This window comes from Lepisosteus platostomus, chromosome 7, assembly GCF_059453375.1.
Source record: "Lepisosteus platostomus isolate fLepPlt1 chromosome 7, fLepPlt1.hap1, whole genome shotgun sequence".
Classification (NCBI taxonomy): domain Eukaryota; kingdom Metazoa; phylum Chordata; class Actinopteri; order Semionotiformes; family Lepisosteidae; genus Lepisosteus; species Lepisosteus platostomus.
The window spans coordinates 41,944,982-41,971,620 of NC_142617.1; the positions used below are offsets into that span (position 1 = coordinate 41,944,982).

General features: G+C 47.0%; 1 protein-coding gene across 2 annotated transcripts in view; it reads right to left on the reverse strand.

Annotated features, from left to right (window-relative positions):
* Positions 1 to 26,639, reverse strand: part of pik3c2b (phosphatidylinositol-4-phosphate 3-kinase, catalytic subunit type 2 beta) — a 47,262-nt gene that overhangs the window by 14,844 nt on the left and 5,779 nt on the right. The window contains exons 2-15 of one of the 2 annotated variants that reach the window (XM_088640470.1): positions 22,894 to 23,762; positions 22,269 to 22,369; positions 21,672 to 21,832; positions 18,780 to 18,900; positions 14,836 to 14,947; positions 14,278 to 14,357; positions 13,892 to 13,955; positions 13,266 to 13,412; positions 12,325 to 12,358; positions 11,419 to 11,614; positions 9,539 to 9,661; positions 6,082 to 6,249; positions 5,188 to 5,299; positions 3,052 to 3,194 (exon numbers count right to left, since the gene is read on the reverse strand). In XM_088640470.1, the coding sequence (XP_088496596.1) occupies positions 3,052 to 3,194; positions 5,188 to 5,299; positions 6,082 to 6,249; positions 9,539 to 9,661; positions 11,419 to 11,614; positions 12,325 to 12,358; positions 13,266 to 13,412; positions 13,892 to 13,955; positions 14,278 to 14,357; positions 14,836 to 14,947; positions 18,780 to 18,900; positions 21,672 to 21,832; positions 22,269 to 22,369; positions 22,894 to 23,655 (2,324 nt within the window). In that variant the 5' untranslated portion in view covers positions 23,656 to 23,762. Of the gene's footprint in view, positions 1 to 3,051; positions 3,195 to 5,187; positions 5,300 to 6,081; positions 6,250 to 9,538; positions 9,662 to 11,418; positions 11,615 to 12,324; positions 12,359 to 13,265; positions 13,413 to 13,891; positions 13,956 to 14,277; positions 14,358 to 14,835; positions 14,948 to 18,779; positions 18,901 to 21,671; positions 21,833 to 22,268; positions 22,370 to 22,887; positions 23,763 to 26,639 lie in introns of both variants that reach the window. The other variant, XM_088640469.1, reaches the window with a different exon arrangement.

Here is a 26,639-nt window from a genome sequence, read left to right on the forward strand (position 1 = left end):
AGAGACAAGCGGCAGGTGTGGGCAGGGGGCGTGAAAACCGATACCCCCCCGATCGGCCTGGGGGAGGGGGGAGGGGGGAGGAGGGGTGGGGGGGAGAGCAAAGCACAGATAAAACAAAACAAAAAGATGCAACGCACTGAAAGCATTCCTTAAAAAACAACTCAGGGAATTCAGCCTGGAAGTCTTTTGGAAGTATTTCCTGAAAGACTACTTGTTTGGCAGCGTGGTTTCTCACATCTACAGCTGACAGCAAAAATCACAACCACGCGGTTTTTACAAAACCTATTATTTCAGGAATTCACTCGTGGCAGCCAGCAAACTGCTCTTCCCCGTCAGGAGAACAAGAAGGGGGGGCCATCCTGCCAGAGCTCCAGGGCTGGCATTGTTACACGTTCACTTTCCACGAGATTTTGTCATCTTTAAACATAAAACTGTCGTCCAGCACTGAACCCTCATCCTCGCCCCCAAAACTCAGCTCTTATTTGCACGAGCATCCCAGGACTCAGCAGAATGCAAGAGATGCAAAGACTCATAGCATGATCGCCTGAGCATAAGCACACACATGAGCTGGCTGCCGGAAAACAGGCAGGAGGCCCCAGCAAGTTGTGTGAGAAGAGCTGAACTCTCCCTGCACACGAGACTCAGTGGAAATCGGAGACTCACTGACCAGGTGCTGCTGCTCTTTTCAGTCCTCTCTCTGGGTGGGTCCATACTGAGGCGGTCCCCTAGGACAGCAGCCAGGGTCCTGCTGTGATAAGTGACTGCAGGGGGGGCTCTATCCCAATTCCAGATTTCCAGCCCTATCCCGATTCCTGATCCCCCTACTCCATCAGCCAGGACAGGACTGATCTGCCAGAGGGCCAGGCGAGCTCTTCGGAAAGAGAACCTAATCCCGGGCACGCCAGCGAGGCCGAGAGCAGCTGCCTTTCTCCGCCTGCATGTCCCCCAAGACAACAGACGCGGAGCCTGTTCCCAGACTCGGGGCAGCCCACAGACAGAAGTCCTGGCCTTGGCAAAGAAAGGCCTGTTAACTTCCTCTGCACGCGTGGAGCTGCAGCCAGAGTCACTTTCCAGTTCCAATACAGCACTTACTGTATGTTGAGGGCATACCAGTGAAGAGTCCGCTGACAGGATGCTTATTCACGGAGGATATATGATCTGAGTGGCTGGCACGTACGCTATGTTTTAAACTATGTGAGACTGCGCGGGTTTTATGGCCACAATCTTCAGGGGTGTGCAGATGGGCAGTATGGCGTGCAGTGCATTTGATTAATCAGCAGAGGGCTTTTATGTCTCATCCAAACAATGTAGCACAGGGGGCTCAGCAACTCCTGCATAATAACTAACAGCAAGACAGTAGCACAGCCACAGCTTGAACTCACAAGTCCTTTACCCCTCTCCCCTGGACCACTTAGCCTTCTCCAGACTAGACAATCTTTATGTTGCCCTACAGGGCGCATGGTGAAGTGATGCATTCAGGTATCCTGTGGATCTTGTTCTGCCACTAGTCACGTTGAAAGTGTATTAAAACACTGCTTTCTCTTTCCTCTGCATTGTTCTCATGTCAGGTACTGTAGATATGAATCAGCACATCTGATCTGACTTTCGAGCTGCAGTTTCACCACTGGGGAGCACAGGACAAGCAATTGAGCAATTGCCCCACACAGCCTGTTCTTTCAAACAAGCATCTGGGACCGAAGACTCACAATCCTGATTTTATATGATGCTGCACTTTTGATGGCAGAAATCACAATTGAAAGAGAGGGGAGGTCAGGCACAGCAGGTCAGTTTTAATGGATGAGCAGGCCGGAACAGTGTTGTTGAAGGTGAAAGTGGATGGTCTACAGATGGACCCCTAGCCTTCACTGTCCACATAAACCCCCACACCCCTGTCTCAGCATCGTGAACTCCGCCTCTTTCCCTGTCTCTCAGATCTCCCATCTGTGACCTCCACTCTTCTCCTCCCCCACTCCTCCCCCTCTCTCGCTAGACAGCTCGGGAAATATCTCAGTATTGACGTGCTGGGAATGCACACAGAGGTCCAATTTATCGCAGGAGCTTGGAGAATATTAAATTGTGACTCGCAGTCCTCCACACTCTCTCTGAAAGAATTCTGTAGCCCGGCTGCCACCCCACGCCCCCTGAATGGGCACCTCTGTACGTACTGGGGGGAGGGGCAGAGGCAGACGGCTTCTGTCCCATAGCTGTGCAGAAGTCTGCCTTTGTGGGCCTTAAGCAGCATTTGCATTTTGACCCTTTTACACTCATCTGAATCTGACACTCATCAGTTGTCCCCTGTCTGGAAGAAAGAGCTCGAGCCCCACCTTCAAAAAAGGACCAAGAAAGATAGCAGGCAAGAGAATGATGGCTGAAATATCCAAAACACCATGTCTCGCCTCGCGCCAGCATGTCTGTCTCTCTGCTCAGCTCATCTGCATTCACTTCCTATTTCTGATCGGTTGAAATAAAACGAAAACTAAAAATGGAAGTTTTTCTTGTTTCTTTTAAGGCACAGGCAGAGAGAGCAACTCACTCTGCAGTTCGATGCTTTCAGCTTCCCCTAGTAAGCCTGCCTGCTCATTCCAAAGGCATTTAAAAAATCAAGACATGCAAGGGATTTAAATGAAGACCAGTCACTGTGGGCTATAAGTGTCAGTTGTACAGTATATATATATGCCCTGCATATTTCTGTTAGCTATTTAAGTGATGCTATTACCCAGAGTGATTTACAGAGACGACGGGGTGGAAAATTCGTCTCCATCTGTTACTGCAAAGTAATTAGCATCAGGACTTCAGTTGTATCATCCAAGAGTCAAAGGACTCAATGCTTCAGAAGTTTGCTCAGGGTGGCACAGCTGGGTTTTGAACCAGGGACCTGGTGTTGTTTAGGAAATGCACAACATTCACAAATCACAAATATCCTTACGGATAACCTTAAAACAGAAGCAGTGTTTGTGTGGCTAGCTTTGGTACTTAATTGAATCCCAACATAAATCAGAGAACTACAGGCAGACAGTGCTGTCAGTTGAGGATCAGACCCCAGTGTCTCACCAGAAGAGGGAGTTCTTGTGCAGGATGTCCTTTAGCCTTCCCTGGCTTTCTGTGTCCTTTCGAGAGAGGTCATACTGGGGGCTGAATCCAGCAGGAGGTGGCGTGGAGAAGAGCACCTCAAAGGCAGAGGTGGGGAAATCGACCTAGAAGACACAGCAAGGAGATCATGACGAGGAGCAACTGCAAACAACACCCCAAATTGCCTAAGAATCTCAAAGTGCCTTATGGGAAAGGCACAACAAGCCTGTTTCCTATGTCATGTGTGAGACTAGATTCACCTGCCAGTAATCCATGACACCCAGTAGAGGATGGCACGATTCTATGGGGTACAAAACTGGGCAGGACTGCCAGGGGACATGTTTTGGGGGAAGAACGGAGGACGCAGAGCCACAATGGACACCGAAGTTCATCTTGACAAACCTCTGCGCTACACGTTCAGCACACCTGCACGAGTGGAAAGTTCTTATTACAGTATAATTGCAACTGTGCGTCTAAGCCAGACAGCCACTTAAAAAAAACAACCATAACATTAGAAGCAAACAGACATTCCCCCAAAACAGCACTAGTTTACAAATAAAATATCTTCATAGTTCTGCTCTCAGGGAAAGTATATCAGGACAGACAGATGCATCAGGATATATTGGGATATTAGGAATATTTCAGGACAGGGTGATATTTCAGATGTATCAGGGATATTTCAGGGCACGCTGATATTTCAGGATATATTTGGATAAACTGATACTTCAGGATAAACAGCCAAGGACTAGAAAGAATGAAATGGCAAATGATCTGAGTGTTTTGCCAAAGTAAATGGTATGAAAGGACAAATTCCAAGGCAGGAAAACGAGGAGTGTGAAGTGTAGAAGAGTGTAAAAAGCAGTTTCAGAGGGGTGATTTTATTAATGAAGATAGGAACAAAGGGGCAGAGGCAGATCTGGTCCTACAGGGATGCAGAAAGAGAGTGCGAGAGAGATGGAGCCTTCACTGCACACGAAAGACTGCGCCACATCGACATACAGAGAGAGGGAGGGACGGAGGAGAGGAAGGAAAGAGGGAAGAGAGAAACAAGGAGGATGCAGAGTCAGAAGAATGCATGGGAGGAAAAATTTCCAACATGCAGAAGAAAGAGCAAAATGAGAGAAGATGGGAGAAGAATAAAAAGGGTCTGAAAAATGATGTCGATAGATAGAGAGCAGAAAAAATCAGGACAGCAGAGGTGGCATAGGGAACTAATCTAGGCCAGATGTGGAATTGGCACCGGATGTTTTGTCTGAGGAGGTGAGGAGGTGGGTTAAGATACATGTCTAATTGCGCTAAGATGCCTTTAGTAGCTCCAGATTAAAGAGCTCCTAATTAAGTGAGTGCTGCAGGAAACCACACAATCAATTCAAATAATAGGCAGCTTCCCTTAGACTCGTAAGTCTGCCAAGGCAAACTGAAAAAAGAACCAGGGCTGTATTACTGCTGAAGACTTTTTCTTGTTGCATTTTTTGTATTGTACAACCCAGCCCCATAGCCATGAATGTTAGAGTTGTTTTCCATTTAAACTGGCATTTGAGAAATGTTGCTCGGACTCAGTCAGTCTCAGATTGGCTGAGGAAGAGACATTGCTTTTATCCTCTCCACACATCATTGGTGTTATGCTTTACTTGTTGGTGTATTTAAGAATGTTGTCAATAGTTTTGCAGTATGTGAAGAACTCAAGTTGCTCGGGTCCTGACTAGAACTAAGCAATTTTAGCATTTTGGCACTGATGCTAAATTTGATGCAATTTAGATGTCATCTGAATTTTAAGCTTCTACTGGTCTGACTCATTTGTAGCCGACTGAGAAAGCCTCATACTAAACTCTAGGACTCTGTTTTCCATGCTAATCTCAAAGTGAGTTTACTCTCTGTTGCTATGTAACAAGGTTATGGTACGCTCTGCCTAGCTGCATTAAGAACTGTACAGCATAGGTCAAGACTGGACTTAACTTTTATCATTGTTAGAATTTTTTGGGGATAGAAGTATTTTTTCCATTTTGGGTATTATTTTTCCCACATTTGCATGCATTCCTGCTTTGAGTCACGTCACCCTACTCATGAGGTAAGGCAAAGCACTATAGAGGGAGGTCACAAAAAGGGACCCAGCCTCACCTGCAGGATGACGCTGTCAGGCTGGCTGAAGTTGGGGGTGCTGGAACGGGCGGTTCCACTTTCTGGAGTCGAAGGCCACAAACCGAGCAACTTCCTTCCACAGGTCAACACACTGCGCAAAGATACAAACAGAGCACAGGAGGGGTAAGAGCAGAGGTCCCTCTCACTCATCACATCACGTCTGACCTACACGATCTTGGCTCAGCCATCAGCAATCTGAAACACAGCTCAATAGGCTACAGGTCAGGGATAGTCATCCTGTAGCTTTTCCAGCTGTGCAGTGCTTCCACCTGCACCTACAGTGTCACAAAGATTTTGCTTTCTCTCACACCCATGAACAAGGAGCTGCCTGTGGCTTATGAGTACAGCAGTGGAGCGGGAGTGGAAGGCAGCGGTTTCATTGCTCCCATGATCACCACCACCAGCCATGATGGACATGTGAAGGGTCACTTAAATCACTGGACACAGAGCTATTACATAATGGCCATACTCCAGGCACAGTCAAGCCATGGAAACCAGGACAGTGAAAAATGTCCCAGAGAGAGTTATGTCTTTATTAATCTTTATAGACTTTGGACAATAGTGAATCTTCCCAAGAGATTGGTCATCCTGCCAAAATCACTCCAAGAGTGCAGCAGAAAATTGTCCAGGAAGATGCAAACGACCTTGGAAGCCTTGGCTAAAGCCAGTGCTCATGATTTCACCATCAGAGAAGCACTGGGTAAAAATGGGATTCATGGGAGAGAAGCAAAGCTCATTGAGTGACACTGGCGCATCTTCATAGAGTCCCGTGGGGAAAAAAGTCAAATTCCACTGTATTTATATGTAAAGGGTTTTAATTTTACAAGACTCCGTGTTCTGCCCCTAGCCCGCTGATGCCCGCAGGCGACTCACTGTCGAAAATTGAAGAGTGGCATAGTGACCCAACCCAGTGCTTCCACGGTCCGACGCTGTTTGTTCTTGTCCTCGGCGCCCCCTGGTGGAGGCAACGGCATGGCGTACAGAGTCACCGTCAGCTGTGTCTCCCGCGGCAACCGGTTGATCTGCACTGGGAAGCAGATCCTAAAGACGCAGACAGAGAGGTAAGTGCTTAGAATGGCAGCCGTGATCTCCAGCTGGTTCAGCCCCTGCAGCCCTGAATGTCCAGGCACCACAGCCAGCTGGCCGGTGAAGACTGACCCACAGATGGGAAAGGAAGTCTTTCACCCAAGGAGCCTGCGATGTGTTCTACTTCATGTTCCAATTGCTGTGCAGTGACTTTTAAAAACTTTGGGAAAAGTTAAACATTCTATATATAGACGAGTGCTAAATATTACTCAACAGCATATAAATCAACTATCGCCAAAACAAAAAGGAACGTCTTGTGGCTGTTTTCACATTTTTGAGCACTTCAGTGTGTAAATTCAGCGAGTCACCATTTTTGTCACATTTGTAAAAGTCTGCTGTGAATAAGGCTGGCTCATCTCTCACAATTAATTAAAATTATAGTCCCACAGAGCCCTGCAGGAGAGCTAGTGAGGATTGGAGGATAGGTGCTGCTCCCACAGACAACAGGGCCAATGTCAGAGCAGACTGATGCACAACAACTCAAGAACACAAGAACTCAAGAACACTGATCAAGCCCACTCAGGCCAGAACCGCTCACGGTCAGCAGGCAGTACAGCCCAGGCTAGACATTGGGACAGTGCAGCCCAGCTTACACATGTACTGACCGAGCCCCTCAAGAGCCCACACAGCATCCCGGCCTAATTCAACGGCACAATGTCTGCAGGAACAGAGTGAAATAATTAATGTTTTAAACAGCTGTGCTCTCATCCACCGGGGATCCAAGAAGGCAGCAGCGGCGCCGCAGCTGGACAGGCTGCCAGACCTTCGGAGTGGACAGCAGCGCAGGCCGGACATGGGCGTCTGTCACGTGTCACTGGAACACGACCACAGGCTGCAGTGGACGAGGCGGCACGCTCAGCCATTGAGGCCTGTGCAGCTTTCTGACTCTTCAACCCCAGCCAGCTGTTTCCTGACAGCTAGTCCGGTCAGGTTTCTGGAACAGGGCTGTCGGCAGCCTGGCTCCACACACACCCCGGCTCGGGTCAGAGAAGAGGGGGTTACCTCTCTCCACTGGGATGACAGAAGCCAGAAGCCGACGCAGACGGACAGAAGGGCGGGGCTGCCATGAGGTCTGGCTTGGGACAACGAGGATCATGGACAACGCGGATCTGAGACCTCTCAGTGTCAGGACCGATGCGCTGCTACTGCTCCCCGAAGCAGTATCACAGCCGGAACGGCATTCCTGGCCAAACTAGGGCAATCCGAGGGCTGGCAGCGTGTCCCGTGGCCGAGTTTCCCCGAGCACAAACAAAGACCCAATCCAGCTGCCACAGCCCAGGCACGGGGCGAACTGCAGACTTCCTTCAGGAAGCTGCCCGGAAAAGGAAGCTTCTCTGTACAAAAACAGCGAGACCAGGTGCTCATCCGCAGAGGTGGGAAAACTTGATTATTATTAGGGTCTAGTGCGTGGGTCCAAAACGTCAGACATCATCTGGAACTCGGAACTTCTCTGCCCCCGCAGTCGTCTGTAAGGATGATCGCCAACCCCACATGGACAGAGCTCAAACCGACAAACCACCTCTCTCCAGGCGTGGACTGCTGCTCACAAGGTCTCGGGGGGTGTGAGGAGCTTGTGGGATTTCAGAACTGCCTCCGATGTTTGTAGAACGGCGTTCATTTATGTTTCCGTTCCAAAAAGCTGTCTGGGCTTTAACACCCTGGTGTCTGTGGACGGCTGAAACACGCACACGGCTGTGCAGCAGGCAGACGCCCCTCCAGCTCCCCTTACACCGCACCCAAAATAATCTGCCCCTGGAAATACAGGGCCTCAGAAATAGCCCCATCCCAATCCCAGGCAAGTTCAAGTGACACACGTCTTACCCCACAGGGATAAAAGGGGGGGAGCAACTTGCATGAGGGAAAACTGTTTTCCCTGTTTTGGTCAGGGCCCCAGCACATTTTCAAACACCGTGATCCAGTACGAGCCCCCTGATGCATAAAAACCAAACGCCGCCTTTCTGTACCACTGATGAGCCAACAAACTACAGCTCTGTTCTTCTTTTTGGTCACGATGATTATTACTACTGTTATTATTGATGCAGCACAAAGCACAGTGGTTAGCCCTTCTGCCTCACGGACCTGAGGCCCTCGGTTCAAATCCTGGGCTGCTATCTGTACGGAGTTTTTGTATTCGCCCTGTGTCCATGTGGGTTTCTTCCGGATGCTACGGTCTCTTCCCACACTCCCAACACACACTGGTAGGTTAATTGGCTTCTGGGAAAACTGACCTTGGTGCACGTTTGTGTGTGCCCTGCAATGAACTGACGTCTGTTGCTCGTTGAGATAGGCTCTGGCTACTGTAATAATAATGATGATTATTATTATGAATAACAATCATCATCAACTGCTCAGTGGGTTCAACAATAACATTTTTAACTGGAAGTGCCTGTTAGGACAATATATCACAAACCCAACAGATCTGAAGTGCATTTTAGCCCTAAACTAGGCAGCATCGCTTCCACTTCTGATAAGTCACGCAGGAAAAGGGGCTAAAAATATAAAAAACAATGGCCTTCAAAAGTCCCGTTACAAACAATAAGTTAAATACAGGACGTGGCGACCACAAACTGAAAGGAATGTTTGAAAAGTCACCGGATGTTATTCTGACACAGAGTCCTGTTGTCAAGAGCAGACTGTCACTTGAAATGACATGTTCCCTGACGCCTGCAAGCACACTCACCAACACGGGTCCCTAACACCATGATCACCTTCAGAAATAAGCCTAGAACCGCTTCTACTCAGAAACACTATAATCCCCATAGACTTCACAGAAACATGCCCAAATTACATCAAATCAAATAATAGAAGATGCCAGGAGCAGACATAGACACCAATTTAAAAAAAAGTCTTCCTGAAGAATAAGGTTTTGAGTTTGGATTTGAATGAGGATTTTAAATATTTTTTCACTTGAATCAACTAAACCTAATAATAAACAGCCCTGCTTTTGTTAATCTTCTATTTTTTTTAATGCTTCAACCTCATACTTCTTGAGAAAGTATAAAACGAGTAAGAAACTTGCCAAAGGTTCTGTATGACGCAGTCATCTAAAATTCACATTCATCGTAAAAAGACATCATAAAGACAAGTAACAAAACGAGTTTCCCTTCAGGCACTTTAAGAGCAATACTAGATGTACTTTGAAGAACACCTCAGGGTCTGAGGAATCCCAGGCTCAGTTTGAGAGTCAGCCAAAGGACCTGAATGTTTCCCTCTAGTCATCCCGCAGGACCCCAGTGAGACTGACCTCTGGTCCCAGACCACCAGGTGAAACAGGTACTTGCTGACGGACTGTTTGCTGGTGTGCTGAGGGGCACAGAGCTCCTCCATGCCATGTGTCAGAGAGCAGGACAGGAAGAAGCCCTCGTAGCTGTGAGAGAGAGACAGAGTTTAATAAGGACCAGTACTTGCAGCGTGGATGTGAATGTGCAGGTTGTTTCACTTGCAGCTCAGAAACTGAACAATTTCCAAGACTAGACCTCCTCAATACAGACATTGTTGCACTTCATTTCTTTGTTTTTGTGACTTTAATTCACAACACAAATCAAAAGGGAGACAGTTTTGGGAAATTTCAGCATCTGCAATTAAATAATTGCCATAAATTAAAAAAATGCAAAGCTGGCAGTTCTGCTCTATCCCGGAGATTTTACAGTCCAGAAACAGAGACTGTCGTAGCCCTGGTGAGCAACTGTCTGAAAATACTTGAAACGCCACAATCAGAAAAGAGCTAATCAAATAAATTGGAGGCCTCTGTGACTATCAGGGGATGTGCGATCAATGAGCCTGCCTTCACCCCCTCCTCCTCCCTGCGCCGTCACTACCCCCCCAGGAGACCCCAGTCCGCAGACGGGCAGATGGCATGCGACACAGATCCTGCCCTCCAACCCCCAGCGGACAGGTGCCTAGCGACCAGCCAGCCGCTCTCCCAGCCTGGGCGGGGTCAAAGGGCACACGGGGTTCCCAGGCTGCTTTCTTTGTCAGGCACCAATCATCAATCAGCCTCCATTTCAGAAGGGAACAATGGCCGGGTCAACAGGGGTCGGTGGGCTGGGCCAGGCTCCCCAGGGAACAGGGATGAGATGAGGGGGGGCCCAACCATGCACAGCACTGTGGGGGGAAAGCAACTGCGGGGCCGAAGCATTCAGCCAACCTGGGAGGGGAACATTGAGGCCAATGAGTGGGATGTCATGTGTCTGTGCAGGTATGTGTGCACCAGTATGAAGTCACAGTCGGCAATGACGCTTCACTGTTTCAAGCACTGATTTAATTTGTTCGCAATTCTCAGACGCAGTTCACATACCACACACACAATGATCCGGCGTGTGTGAGCTGGTAAAGTGACAGCTGCAGTCATTTTAAAGTTTCCGGCCTCACTACGTCTTGTGCCAGGAGGTTTAAGTTGGTTTTTTTTTGCCATTGAATCTGTGTCGAATTTATTGCACTCAGAAAGACTGTTTTGTTTTGATTTTTCCAACGGCAGAGTGCACATTTCAATAATACGGGCTGCAAGTTGAGGGCACTGCAGAATTCCCTCCATCACTTGCCCATTCAGAATACAGAAAGAAATGAAGAAATAAATAAGAATCCCTGTCCCAGGGTGCTATCACAGAACAATCTTACTACCACCGCTGCCAGATAAATCACGAAACTTACAGTAACTGTCTGTTCTCAGTGGGTGTTTCTTGTCTTTAAGATCTAAAATTAATTTATGGCACTACTGGTCCTTAACAGCCCAGTATACATGTTTATAAAGTAAAACAGGTGCAGAAAAGTGTTTAAGTAAATCTCAGATGCAACTACAATGCGATTCAAAGATTTATATGTAAGAAGATAAGAAAGGTTCTAGAATTAGTGGCTAATTGATCTGAATCTCATCAAGCCGTTTCCTGGGAAAAAAAAGGCAAAATTAGAACTGATAAACACTTAGCTTGTTAGAGATTCCCACAACCCTTTCTGCAAAAAAGTGCTTCTGTTTTGTGGGTGAATGGAAAAAACTGTGGAAGATTTAAAGTGCGGGGACTTTGTTTTGAAGCACACGAAAAAGCATTCGCCATATCCTTGAAGACCATTAGCTCAGTAACAGCCCAGCCCTGCGGGTTCGGTGACCCTGCCCCCTGCGGGTGGTACCTGGCGGCCCAGGAGATGGGGACGCGGTGTGCGGCGTAGACGCTGAACGAGAGCAGGCTGGTCACGTGCCCCGCCTCCTGCACGGGCGCGGTGGGGCGGCTGCTCTGCAGCGTGGTGTGGAAGTTGGCGTTGAACGTACTGCAGTACAGCTCCACCAGGTCCAGAACAGAAGCTGTGAGGGACTCCACCACTCTTTCTGGAAAAATAAGCCATCAAAACCGACCCGTTAAACTTCACTCCAAGTGCCAGCTGGACACACTGACAACAACATTTACGAGTAAAAGGCTCTGAACTGAAGGCTTCAGATAAGTACTTGGGCATTGTATTTAACTGGGGCCCTGGCCTTTAGGAAAGGATATTATGGAAAACCTGTAAGTTGTAAAAAAACACTGATGTCATGGTAAACAGACTGGAGAGGCATGGTAAGGCATCATGGGAAACTCTGCTAGAGTGAATAGTAAGTATAGTAAAAGGAAAGAAAGCTTAAAGCTGTTAAATAAGATTACAGACAAGCAAACCATCTATTCAGCCCATCCTGTTTTTTAGGCTTCAAGGGATTTCATTCGGCTTTGCGTTTAGTTTGTCGCTGTTGTTGTTGTTGTCAGTTTTCATCCTATTTGAAGGGGACTGAAGTCAGCATTGTCCCCCTGATTTTCAGAAGCTGAAATAGTCGACATCCTGGCAAAGGAAGAAAACATCCCTCTCTGTTTTTCAGAATCCTGGACTCCCAACATCCTCTGGCCCAGAGTCAAGGATCTTTACTCCCAACCCCGTTTCGCACACACACATCGGGAACCTCTTGGCAGGAGCCTCGAGCTTCTTGAGAACTTCTTCCCGGACATTAGTTTTCCTCATTGGTTATCAGTAAAGGGAGCAGGAAGGAAAGAAGATGGAGGGGTACTCTACCTCGGTACTCTCTCTTCACCAGCACTGTCATATCCTGTTCGAGAGAGAGAGACAGACCGCACTGACTGAAGGGGAACAGCCAATATCAAACCTTCCCAAAATCACAAAAGCAGATACATGTACTTAAAAGAGAAAAGGCTGTGGTAAGCTGAAGTTCTATTTTAAAAGAAACAGGAACAAGAGATTGGTATTTCAGTCACTGGCTTTTTCTAAAAATACAAGAGCATGTATGGTCTCATTACAAGGCCAAGAAACAGCATCAATGTTGTTTTTGGTAGGCATGTCTCATAGTGAGAACAGAACAGGCCAAGATGACCGAACTAATCAATCTGCGCCCCAACAGAGAAAGAACAGAAGTCACATTGTATGCTGTTCTGTTTTTTAGTTAAAGTTATTATGGCAAAAGCTGTATGGTATGGGAAAACATTGACAGCACGGTAAACAGGGATTTTCTGATGGGATTAGAATATGAAGGTTCCCTTCGTTAAAGGGATGCACAAATCAAAAAACTGTCTGAGCAAAACAAGGACTCTTAAGTATTGCAACAGACCTTGTAGAAGTCAAGGAAGAGGACTGATTATCCTGAGAACAGTTAGGCTGATGTGAACCATGTTACCCATGTCAGACAGGAGACCAGAAGACTGTAAATCAGCACTTCCCAGGGTCCTGGGTGATGTCACAAGCTGAGCACCACAGGGCATCCCCAGCTTTGTGCTCCCAGCCGGGACAGGCCTGGGATTAATGGGACAGGGTTCTCTTTGTTCAGGGAGCAACAGCAGCTCCTGCAGGCTTGCGGTGACATCAGCAAGAGACAGGCAACCTGCTCCTCCAGTCAGCACCGGCAAGTGCTGTCAAGCACGGGAACTGGACACGGGTCTGCAGCCGGGAAGGGCTCGTCCACACAGGGGGGAGTGCACAGGTGTCGCCAGAGAACCCCCTACCTTCTGGACTCGGGGCTGCAGGCGGCAGGGGCAGGCGGGGAGCAGGTTCAGTGCGCTGGTGATGTCAGGGGTCTCCACTGCTGCCAGCGAGCTGCACAGAGCCTTGACAGACTGGACCAGGCGCTCCACACGCAGAGGCAGGTCCACCTACACAGGGAGCCAGAGTTCAGGCTGAATGAAGGAATGGTGCCTACAATAAAACTGTAACTAAACAGCTGGGTCACAGATCTGGGGCAACTGAATTGGGAAAGAACAGACAAAACATTGCTACAGGACCAGGAGTACTGGACCCTGGTTTATGCAATGAACAACCTACAACCTACAATGCTGCTCGCTGCAAGGAAAAAAACAAGACATCTAGGAAAAAAACCTAATAGCTTTGTCAGGAATCAAGATGCACAGAAAACTGAACATCTGTTTTTTATTTTTCCACACATTCCTGTGTAGCAGTCAGCAACTGCACTCAGACCCAGAACACACTAGGAATGTCTAGAAACACTGCAGTTTTTCCTTTCTGCATCAATGTGAATGGGTCTGTATTTGAGAACAGCAGAAGGAGCCTAAGAGATACACAAACCCATTTTGAGCTGTCAACCAGACAATGGACGAGACAGCGGCAAAGGTACCTCTGCCAGGATGAAGCACTCTGCCTCATTGTGGAAAGTGTCCAGGAGCAGCGTCAGAGCCTCCCTGCCAAACACATGAAAGTGGGTCAGCTGGCTACCCTGTGGATCTTGTCCACAGCAATCAAGCGACATGCAACTCAAAACACAGACAAGCCTGTGAGCTTTCAAACCCTTCTTTTTACTGTGTGCAAAAAATGCTCCCCTTCGGATTCAGTGAAACTACATTCCTGCAATCGATACACACCTTTCTGATGACAGGACTCTCTGACAATAACGAAAACTGCCTCCAGCAGAACATAGGGACCTTTTCATAGGGAGCAACAATAGCCTGTCCTGCCATCGATGTGGACGAGCATGTGGTGGGACCTGGTCTTTGCCCCTCTCACCTGGTCACAGTCTGTCTGAACGGTCGCTCCTGCAGCAGGATGTTCTGATTCATTGTGGAGGAACTTTCATCATCTTCCTCCTACGGGTAACAGAAAAATAACTTTTTCTTACCTACTAAAATACCGTCCATACGTCTTAATTTACACACACTGGGCGACATTTCTCTCATGTTATATGTCTGTATGAGGTCTTGACTCTAAGCTGCTTGTCCATTTCTTTGACCTTCAGCTCTAATAATTTGACCACTTTCCCTCCTTCAAGCTAAAGATCTGAAGCCACAAAACCACACTTCCACCCCAGCCTTTAAGTCAAACCAACTGTTCAAACAAAGTCCACTCTTGCCAAAGAGCTGATCTATGTACTACTGTACACTCACACCACCGCAGATCCCACAGGTATGTGGACCTTTACACCATCGCACAGCCCTGGCCTTTAGAACCCAACTGCTTTCCTCTCCCTCCGTACAGGACCGTCCTTTATAAAAGCAACAGTATTCCCTGCACGGTTTCCCACCCCTTTTCTTCTATCTCCCAGCCCTCACAAGTCCCATCCCGTACCGTCCTGGTCAGCTCTCGGCTCAATGAACCCCTCCTGGTCAGGTAGAGACGGATCTCCCAGTCAAACTTGTGACACTGCTGAATGTACTCCAGGCTAGCCAGGGGCTGATTGCTGAAAGACAACACAAGGCCAATTGAAATAAAAAAAATGAAGACAAAGGGACCCAAATCCTCTCATGTGGCTCCCCAGTTACACCCATGTTGCTTGAGCAATTAAGCATACCTGACATGGCCATCTGAATGCTATAGAATAATAATAATACACTGTATTTATTAAGCTCTGTGGATAGAATCAAAAGGTGATGCATTTGGTATTAATCACAGGTACGCAACATACAGTATACGTAGTCTCAACTTTAATGAAATGTAGCTTTAAATAATATAACATCTTTAGACACAACACTGAAGGCTCCCATAGCCCACAGAAGAAATGTACTCCTTGGCCAACACAGATGATGATAACTGTGGACCTCAGGGACAGAGGTCAAAGGTCAAGATCAGAAGAGTGTAAATCATAAGGAGAATCAAGTCCTTCATACGTCCTGAGTCTATCAGAGCTTAGACTGCTAGGAATTCACCAAATTATGTCATATAAAGATATTCATTGTACATACTGCTAAATACAGTATGTACACTTTCAATTCCAAGAATATCTTCATCCAATGCATCCCATACACCACTCCAACTGGGGACATTTAGTGGGTGTCAGTTAAGCAAGACAACATGTTTTTGACTATGGAAACACCAACTGAAAACCCATGGAGACATGGGGAGGATTAAATGCAATGCCCAAGACCCAAGTGTGATGAACCAGCAGCCATTTATATTAACCATTTCACTTACTATATATGCAAAAAACAGCATTTTCTACTGCTGTGATAACTTACTATACTAACTTATGTCAATAATGCAGCTGGGGCGGCGTGTAAGCACAGTGGTTAGGATTGCTGCCTCTCAGTGCTAGGGTCCTGGGTTCAATTCTGGACCTGGGGTGCTATCTGTGTGGAGTTTGGATGTTTTCCCCATGTACCCCTAGGTACTCCAGCTTCCTCCCACAGACCAAAGACATACTGGTAAGTTTACTGGCTTCTGGGAAAATGGGCCCTGATGTGAGTGTGTGCATGTTGATGTCTATGAGATTATCCTAAGGTGGGCTGGTGTCCCGTCCAGAGTGTACCCTGCCTTGCACCCACTGTTTGCCAAGACAGGGTCCGGCTCCCCTGCGACTCCGAATTGGAAGAAGCAGTTAGAATATGTATGGATGGAATAATACAGCTTAGTCTGTGTGAGAAGAAACCGAGTGTAGGAGTACCCAATCCACGACATTTACCAGTTAAATGTATCGACCCACAGTCAGGAGTTCTGTGGCGATATCATCTGATCTGTATGCACATCCAAGATGCTACAAGACTACTTTTTGTGCAACAAAGTGTGGATTTTTACGTATTAACTGAGATCTGAAAACAAAATGGTTCAGAAATTCACCACTCATATATATTTCTGCATATAAAGAAGGAAAATCACCAAGTGAAAGAGCAAAAATGTCTACATCTTTTGCACAGAAGTGTGTGTTGCCCTAAGGAGTAGTTTAAGAATAAATATCACAGGCATATAAAAGCGATTAGATAAAGAGCTCCAAGTGGACCAGGTAGCAACAAATGATCTTTCTTTCTTCTAGCTAGTAAAATATTTGCACATGTTTGCATGCAGTCTCTGAGTGAAGAAATACACTTGAATTTGCCTGTGAGTGATCACTGTGCTGTCCCGACATTAATCACAAGTCAGAGCTCACCTTGGCCACAGATGTTTGTAAACTGTACAATGAAATGGGTTATCTTGGGAATGGCTGGATTTTTACTACTTTATTTGCAGGGTGAGATTATACAGGGGAGGCCCTTTTACTGAGAAAACCTAGAATTAGATAGGTTAGCATTTAAACAGAGGAAATCAAAGCATTGCACACGTGGAAAAAGAGGTTATTAAAAACGGAATGGCTTCAGTTCATTCGCTGGCACTGACCTGGGGGCGAACAATAGTCTCGTTAAACACAGGAAGACCCTCCCTCTTTTGACAGCCTGTGGCAACCTTTTCACTTATCTGCTGGACCCACATTTCCTGTTGCCCAGCTGCACAGGGCAGCAATGGCAGAACACACCCCAACTCTCTTTACGCTCAACACCCACAGACACACACAGTTTTCCTCCCTGTTTGGACCTCCTTTCCTGTCAAATTACAATCACTAGCAGGGCAAAAGAAGACTTAAAATTGCACTTGTTAAATTTTTACGCAGTCACACAGGTGAGCACTGGATAACTGAGGTACAGTACATAAGAACTGGTAGTAATGAGCAGGCCATTCGACCCTTTTAGCTTGGTTGGTAGTTAACTGATCTGGGGAAAACAGGGTATCAGCTTCAACAACATTTTTAGTGCTGGGTAACTTGTTCCATACTCCCACAATCCTTTGTGTAAAGAAGTGCCTTCTGTTCCTGGCTTTAAATAGACTTCCAAGGTCTTGGATATATGAGTAAGTCTACAAGTGAAACAAGGTCAAAAGGTAATCCTTCTCTTGTATGAGTTATTCCTTGACTACTCATTGTGCAAAAATTTAAACCATGTCTCCTTATAGATAAGCCATTTCATTACTTAACTCACAGGTCATAGAGTCCAACATGAATGATCATCTTTCCCATCTGATGGCACTTTTGACTTTCAGTTAAATACTTTTTTACAAAGCAGTATAATACGTTTAAGCTCAAAGTAGGATCAATAATAACAATAAATATTTATGCATATATTCATCAGCATTTGTAACGAATTTCCTGTTAATAAGTTTGTTTTCCTAAAGTCACTGAAGCAACTAACAGCCAAGCTGCACAGCATTAACTACCTGCCACTCTCTCTTGCAAGGAGCAAAAAACAGCATTCTGCTAAACACATCTCTTAAAAAGATACGCTGCTCTAAATCAGAAACCCCAGACAGATACACAGAGCAAAGGGGTGGGACTAGTCTGCCCCAGGGCTGGTGGTCGTCTGGTTTGTCCAATAAACCGCCTCTCTAACCCGTGAGCCGTCTTCTGACTGAGGACCGTCTGTAAGCGGCTACCAGCTCACAGCCAGATTTCCTGTATCACTGAACCACAAAACCACAATAGAGGGGCTTGGAGCACTTCAATCAGGGCTGGTGTCTTGTAGCACAGAGGCCTGTGTCCAGCCACTGAGGCTGGTGGGAGGGGGTGGGTGCTCTGGCACGGTGCAGTGTTGCTGCATGCCAACAGTTGCTGCGCGCCGTGCCAGAACTAACAGCTGACTGTGCGGTTATGAACTGCGCGGCAAAGGAAAAAAACGTCTTGAGCGTGGTTAAGAAAGAAACTGCAGGAAAATAGACCAATCATGATCATTGTGCTGAGTGCCAAACTATTGCTAAGAGTGCCCATCTGTGAATCTAATTATGTGAATACCATATCAAGACACACATTTGCTTATAGATATACACAGATATGGTACAGCATTCAAGTAGCACGCTCTGTGGTCTGAGACACAGTCAGAAAAAAGGAATGCTTTTTGAACAAAACGTATAGAGCTGGCTTCTCTTTCAATCAGAGTCAGCAAAGGATTGAGCACTCGTTCATGTCCTCACAGTATGGACATGTTTCCAGCTTTAGCGTCAAGTCCAGAACAGAGAGGCACTACCAGCAAGCCGCCGACTATCATGATTAAAAGCTGCTTTCTGGGCAGTACAGTGAGCAACCAGCTACTACCAGGCTGTGATGACAGCCGGGCACTGGCATGGACGCAGAACCCAAAACTAAAATTAAAAACGCTTAGGAACACCTGAAGGATTTTGTTCTGCCTGAAATACACATTCATCTTTTACGCCAGCTACCAGCGCTGGATCTGGGATGTCCCCCGGCCAGGAGAAACGAGGAGGGGTGATGCACTTACTTCTGCAAGTACTCCTCCAGGCCGCACACCTTCAGCACATACTCCTCCACGTCGATCAGGTCCAGGTCATCGTGAGCATAGCACAGCGTCTGGTATATCAGCAGGTCGACCGTGGAGGAGCCTGCAGACAGAGAGAGTCTTGAGGACGTGGGACAGGACATGGGAATTGCTCAATTCAAGGACACAGGCAGCACGGTGGCACGGCAGCCTGCCTGAAAGTTCTTGAGTTCTAGGTTTGAGTATCGACCGGGACATCTTCTGTGTGGAGTTTGCATGTTCTCCCATGTACATCTAGTGGGGTTAATTGGCATCTCTGAGCAGTCCCAGTGAGCACGGTCTACCCTGGCAGCAAACCCAGGAACAGAGAACACTACCCACGAGCTCCTGAAGGACACGATTAAAAAGTTGCTTTCGGGGCTGTACAGGGAGTGGGTCCCATCCAACCTAGATCCTCACGCATCTAGGATAGGTTCCGGGGTGCCTTGACCCCTATCAGGAACAAGAAGCTTTCTTATGATGGCTGGATGGAATACAAGAGCTTTGGCATACATGTGCAGACTATCTTAGAAGCACTCAGAGCACATCGCAGGTGACATTTCAAAACACAGAGGTAGAAGCCAGTTTTATAGGATCCCTTAGGAAGCGGCTTGGTGGAATTCACAGATCAGTGTTCCGCTAGAAACCCTACAGAGAGAGATGGGCTCTGTTCTGCTGTACAGAGATCCCTGGCAATGTGGCAAAAATCAGAAGGAAAGCCTCTTGCTCAAACAGGTGTTCAGGCATCAAAACAATATTATCTCCTCGATCAGTAGCTAGGGGAGAAATAAGGGAGGGGTGCGTTTTTATTTAAGCCACAGAGTGAATAGTCCCAATGACGCACTTCCCTGGGCTAAGCACTCAAAAGTCTTGACTGTACCAAGACGTTTTCCATTGTGGCGGCACACTTTATTAATGATGTTGTCATTGCTCTGCGTGGCGCAGAGGGAGAACTCCGAGGAGAGATGAGGAAATAACACAACTGAGCTTTTGCAAAGAAATCTGGAAAACAGTTGATAATGAGGTGAATTTCAATTTCAATTATTGTTCTTTCTTTCATACTTAACATAATAGGAGGGATTGTGTAATATCCTCAATAAAAGCAAAGGAAATCTAGGGGGAGAGAGAGGCCTGTGATTCAGTTTGGGCTTGGCCTTGTAATCAAACCTTTGCTTCTTTGCAAGCCAACTTGTGTAGCTTTCAGAGGAGAGTGGACAGAAAATTAATTCCTAACACATTAGAGCCATGGTTCCCAGCCCTGGTCAGGGAGGATCTCTGCTTCTGGTCATGTTTATTCCAGCTGAGCTCTACGTCTCCACCGCTAATTGATGACTTAACTGCTTTGCTTGCTGTTTAGACATTAAACTTGTTCCTTCAGTCAGTCCTGAGTATCAGAAGCAGTCTATTGTGAGGGAGCAGTTTCAGCACTAAACATTACCCAGCCTTCTCCTCAACTTGCTTGCTGTGAGTTCTGACTAAATAGCTCTTACTATTTGATGAACTGATGGTGAACAGAGTGGCACTGTATTAGACCTGCTGGTGAGAGTGTCAGTATCAGACACACTCATGGTGGGTGTGGTAATACATCTAACACATCCATAATAAATGTATTCTTCTGCAATTAGTTGAATTCCAGGCAGCACACACAAATTAGGTCAGTTCTTAAACTCAGAAATCGAAATAAGATTGATATAAATTTCAAATCCCATCTGACCTTTTTAAGTGCTGAAAACAAATGTACAGAACTTCCCCAAACAGAGAACTGAAATCAAAACCATTACAGCTGAGGTACTGTACACTCACTGTTGAATCTCCAGTTGTACCAAGAAAACACAATGGATTACAAGACCCAAGCTAGAAAGAACAGGTCAGGAATGGGTTATTGTTGGCTGTGGTTTTGATGATGTGTTAGAAAAAAGTTCTCTAAAGAAGTTCTGGTTTTTTGCCTTGAATTCCCTTTTCTCAGAAATGTTCCAAAAGTTCCCTGAACCCTCACATCTTCTCCTGAAAAACATCCAGAATACTGCCAATATTTCAGGTGCAACCTGAGTGAAGAGAAACAGTATTTTATAGACTGTTTGGTTCAAGAGCAAGACAGATTAGCAACTTCTAAAGACCTGCATCTCATTCCAATGCAGTACGGCAGCGCTCTGAGTTTTTCCTCAGAGATTGACAGACAACCTTTTCCAACCAATCTTTCCATGTGCTCTTCCGGTGATTATTGAGGTAAGCGTGCGAGCTGTCTATATCAGGAATGGAGGAAGGAATGTTCAACTGCTTGACAGGCATTTAGTTCCCAGTCAAGAGTTGGAGAAAGACGATTTAAAAAATGTTGCTATGTCAGTGCAAGCGTACATACAGGCCAACACAGGAAAGCAGAAAGTTACCCCACCCTCAGACTTGCACCCATTTCATGGCTTTTCACTCAGAAAACGGACATTTTTCTGAGAAACGCTTTTGTGCTGCACATTGTTCACATCTCTGATGCAGGAATCTGCCGAATCGCTCGCGGAATTTCCCCAAAAAACACAGCAGGGCTCGGAGAGGCGGCTGCTGATCTAGAACTCGCTGCAGCTGCAGAGCCCAGATACCCGCCTGCTTCTCAAGACGAGGCGCCTCGGAGCCGAGAGGAAACCGCAGAGAGTGCCTCCAACGTGGAAATAATCCTCAAGAGAACATTGACCGCGATTATGCAGTTTCACACTTCATTCTGGTTTAAACCTCTCCGTGCTGCGAGCCGTTCGTGCAATTAAAAGAGCTCAAATCCTGATTCACTGAGCAGATAACACCAGAGACTACCTCAACCTGCCACTACCGTTTCTGAGAAGCAGAGAAACCCGACCGGCTTGAACTGACCGTCGCAGGTGAAGGTTAGGGGCTCTCTGAAGAGGTCGCTCGCCACGGTCACTTTCATGCTGACGCCGAGGCCGGACTGCAGCTCCTCCTGCTGGACAGAGGGACTCCACACGAAGCCCGGGTTCCTGGAGCGGTCACTGCAGGGGTAGGCGGACCGCAGCCTGCAATCACAAGCGCCACACACGGGTGAGCCGAGCAGCGGAGACGGGCGCAACCCGAAATGAGCAAAGTCCCTGCTGGGCGTCGGGATTACCTCTGGTGCAAGATAAGAGCCGAGGATCGTAAAGCACTCGTACAGCTTGGAATAGTTTGGTTATTATTGACTTAATGTGACTAGCCATTACCTGCATTATGAGTCCCTTAATCCAGTTGAAGTTTAGACAGACCAATTTTCATGGACCCATCTCCATGGCCATAAACCGTTAGACTCGTAATATGTTGATAACTTAAAGAGCTACAACAGCCCTTCTGGTTTCAGGCCTCGGAGGAGCAGTGTAGGGTACCCCATCATAAAACCCCCTCCTCCAAAAAACTGCAGTTTCCTCGTCAGAGACCGGTGGACGGGCAGATGGATGGCCGGCGGGCAGACAGACTCACACGTCAAGCATGTGGCAGAAGGCCGCCACTTCCTCATCCCTCTCCTCCGACACCTGGAAGAGCTCGTAGCTGAACCCGTTGGACCGCGAGGCCAGGGAGACCTGCGGGAGGAAGAGAGAGAGAGAGGCAGGCTGATTCGCGGGAACTCTGCTTCCGCAGCATCAGGTACTGCCATAGCAAAACCACATCCTCCCCACAGCCAGATTCTGATCCCCCCCCTGCAGGCTGTTCATGTACGTCACACTGACTAAACCTAAACGTATGTTCACTGAGCTGTGAAGTAAGGGGATCAGTTTAAACTAGAGAACATGTCACCACCACAGTGAAAATCGACCACCACATCCTCAAACATCTCAGTGAGAAAACTTCACAAGGGGAAATCAAGGCGACTGAGGCAACAGCTAAAATATCCAGCCCAACTGTTTCTTTCAGCAAACTGAGACAGAAACCGACTACTCTGACCAGACGAGATCAACAAGTTAAGAAACAAGAAACGATAAAAACGCTGCTGTTGCGGCTCACGCAAGGCCAGCTCAAGCACCAGACACGCTCACAGACAACCCGGAGTGTTTCATGCGTGAGTCTGGCCCAAGGGAAGGGGAGGGTAGGCGTCACGTACTCTTACTGGGTCTGCCGAAACCCTACGCTGGTTCTTGTGGCTTCTGGGAGCTGGCAGGTAGGTCCGGGGGGGTACCTGGGGGGGCAGGGTTTTACTGCGGGCGACGGGCTTCCCCGATATCTCCCCGCCACCCCTGCGACCCCGGGGCGCCGCCCAATCCTCGTTGAGCCTCGTCAGTGCCTTGTTCAGGTCTTCATAGTTCCACAGCGGGTCCCTCTCCTCACTGGGCAGCTTCGGGGTGTCTACTTCGGGGGTGAAAAGGTTAACGTCACGCAGGGTTGTGCTGCGCCGGTCCTGGAACGCGTCCGTCGGGCGCGGGTTCCGGGGGGGCACGGCTGGTGGGGGGTCATCAGGCGGGATGAAGTTTTTGGGGAGCAGGAGGGATGACCCCCCAAAGTCCCCCTTTACAGGTCTGTCCAAGATATAGAGGGGCTCCTTGCTGTAGCAGCGGGGCTCCAGGTTGGCGCGGGAGGGGTTGGAGACGCTGGGCTCCAGGTTAAGGCTGGGATCTGAGCCCGAGAGTCTCCCGATGAGGTTTGCCCTGTCTCCAGCTTGGCTGTTGTTAAGGCTCTGCCTATCACTGCACATGACCTTTCCTCCTTGACCCACACCCCTCCCAGAGGGCGTCTTGTCCTGCTTCAGCCTGGAGAGGGCGTCATACTCCATCTGCAGGGCCTCGGCCAGGACCAGCTCTCGGGGACTGAGCCCCAGCGACTCCAGGCAGCCCCAGCGCTGCTCGCTGTCGTTCTGCGTCTGTGCTGCCGACATGTTCCTGCCGAGGGCGCCACTGCGGCAGAAGGCACAGAGCGCACAGGAAGGGCAAAACCAGCAGGGGGCACTACGGGGTCCTCAGGCGGAGCATGGGGTCTGAGCACCTGTGTAAAATGAGAAGAAGGCTGGTTAATTGCCAGCAGGAAACCAAAAAATAAAACAAAACCACTGACCAGTATGCTCTTGACTGTCTACCCGCTGTTGTTCTGTAAACTGTGCGCATCCTGTAAATATCTATGAATCTATGAACTGGCTTCATTACTCTGCTCTCCTCCCCACTGAGAGCTGGTGTGTGGTGAGCGTTCTGGCGCACTATGGCTGCCGTCGCATCATCCAGGTGCTGCACATTGGTGGTGGTGAAGGGGATCCCCATTACCTGTAAAGCGCTTTGAGTGGAGTGTCCAGAAAAGCGCTATATAAGTAAGCAATTATTATTATTATTATTATTATTATTATTATTAAATATTCTTTACAGCATGATGGCTCTGGAAATACATGCACAATATAAATTCTCACCACCTGCATGGCAGTACAATGGACCTTGAGAATGAAACAATGAAAAATGCATCCGCTAACCAAAGCCAAGGGGATGCATGAGCCTCAGAATTACACAGTCTGCATTGCCCCAGCCACACACAAAATCATCACGTGACTGAAAATTCAGTGGAGGAGGATCTGGACAGGCTGTGAAATAGTCACCCACCATTATCAGCACACCACTCATCCCTGGTAATAGCTTTGGCAACACAAAGCCTATCTTGGAAGCATATAGCACAAGGTGGGACGACACTCCAGACAAGAACAAAATTCACAGACAATTTAGAGACATCAGTTAACCTGACCCACATGTGTCTGGAAGATGGGAGCAAACCAAGCACCTGAGGAATAGGGGAGAACATGCACCCTCCACACAGAAGGCACACCACACCAGAGCAGTACCCTGGAGTAAAGAGCTAGGTGGTAGCACATGCTTTTTAAAGCTACGATATGCTAGCAAAATGCTGTTCAAACACATCTAACATTTTGGGTCACATCAACATTGCTGGGTATCTTGTTCCACACTCCCACAACCCTTAGTGCCTCTTGTTCTCAAGGCACTTTGACATGTGCCCTCTGGTTCATGTTTTACTGACGATTCTGTAGAGGTCTCCTGGGTTGAATTTGTCAGTGCCTTTGAGCATTTTGAATGCTTGTGCCGTATTCAGTCTTTTCAGAATTCATTAACTACGCTGGCCAGTTCCCAACCAGTGCTATCCTTGAGGTCCCGAAGTTGTATGAGATCCACAACACACTTGTGTAAACACATTTTGTAACGACCCTGTATCTGGTATGTAGATAATGTTGCCCAATGACATTTTTCATAAGAACACAGTACACTATTAAAGAGTACCTGGAATTAAGCTTATTTTGTCTCGTGCTTTTCTGAGGAGTGTTCCGACTTCTTTAACACCTTTTCCAAAAAACAACAGAATAAAAACTCTTACTTCCAAACACTTGTCTTAGGGTGGAATGAATATTTTTTTCAAAAACATATTTAAACCAGTAAAGATAAAAGAATGTAAGTGTAGAAATCTAGAAAATTAAGTTCATGTCCTCCTAGGCCATGAGCAGTTTCTTTTCAGGTTGGCACTTTGTCACAAATTGTACAAATGCAACACCATTATTATGCACAAGCATGTACTAACACTACCATATTTACAGCAATTATTACACAACAGCCTTTGTGATACAAACCTGTTTAACAGGTCCCTACCTTCCATTAATTTTTTAAAGCATATATTTACAACTTCCGTGCTCACCATCTGGCTCTTATTTGTACGTAAAGATTCTTTCATTCTAATGTTTCAAGTGACCTGGTTAGGAGGGAGTCCTGTTTAAGAGATGATATAAGGTAAAGGAAAAAAAGAAGAAAACAGATGCACGTGTGATTAAATTGACAGATTACCGCAATCTGATACCTTGTGTGACAGACCAGAGGAATCTGGAGCAGTGAGCTCTGCTCAGACACACACACAGGCAGTGTCTAGGCACCAAGGAAACAAAGGACAATCCCACATGGGGCGATAAGAGAGATCAGCGGCTCTTGAACTGAGATTTCTTCATCTAGAAGAGAACTGAACCACACAGAAAAAGACTACTCCCAGGGAGGCTGAAGGGTAAAGTCTTGGGTTAATTCAAAGACACACATTGTCAGAGACTCATGGTTAAGTCTTGACTTCTGGCCAAAGAAGATCAGCTGGAGGTTTTCAATAATACTTTCAGATCCCAAATGACAAAGTAGAATGGAGAAGGCCAGACTCAGCCAGGATCGATCAAAACATTTGCAATTAATCATTTCCAGGGGATCAGCCTTTCAGGTAATTCAAACTTCACTAATATTCAATTAGTCTACCTAATTGAAAAAAAAAACTAAACTAGTTTGTTAGTTTACAAACAATATAAAAAATGAAATTTGCAGACCCTAAACTACGGTTGTACCTACCTAAAATTACCCTACTTCTACTTAATAGAGATTTTATAAAAATATAAGAAAGGTTAATATAATACCATTTTTTAAGCAGGTCTAAATTAGAAAGATGTACAGCATTTCAAAATTGTTGATTTCATTTTATAAGACGAAGAAAAAACACCTGATGAATGACACCTTTTGACAAAGTCCTAGCGATGTAGTATTGCTAAGGCAGGTGAAGAAAGAGCACAAATGGAAAAATAGCAGCAGAATTGTTTCACAGCCTATATTTCCATATGTTTCACCATGACACCACCTACTATTTTTGTTAATTACATTAATAGGACTGGTGTGCAATATACACATAATCAAGAAACATGTTCCTCCCTCCTTTGAGCCAGGCAGGAAGCTGCTCTTCTCACTTCCTCTCCCCCTGTGGGGCCTGCTATTGCCATGTGGGATGGGAGAGCAGAGCCCAGCTTGACCTCCCGTCGCCACGGCAACCGCAGCCCTGAGCCTCTCTCTGCTGGAG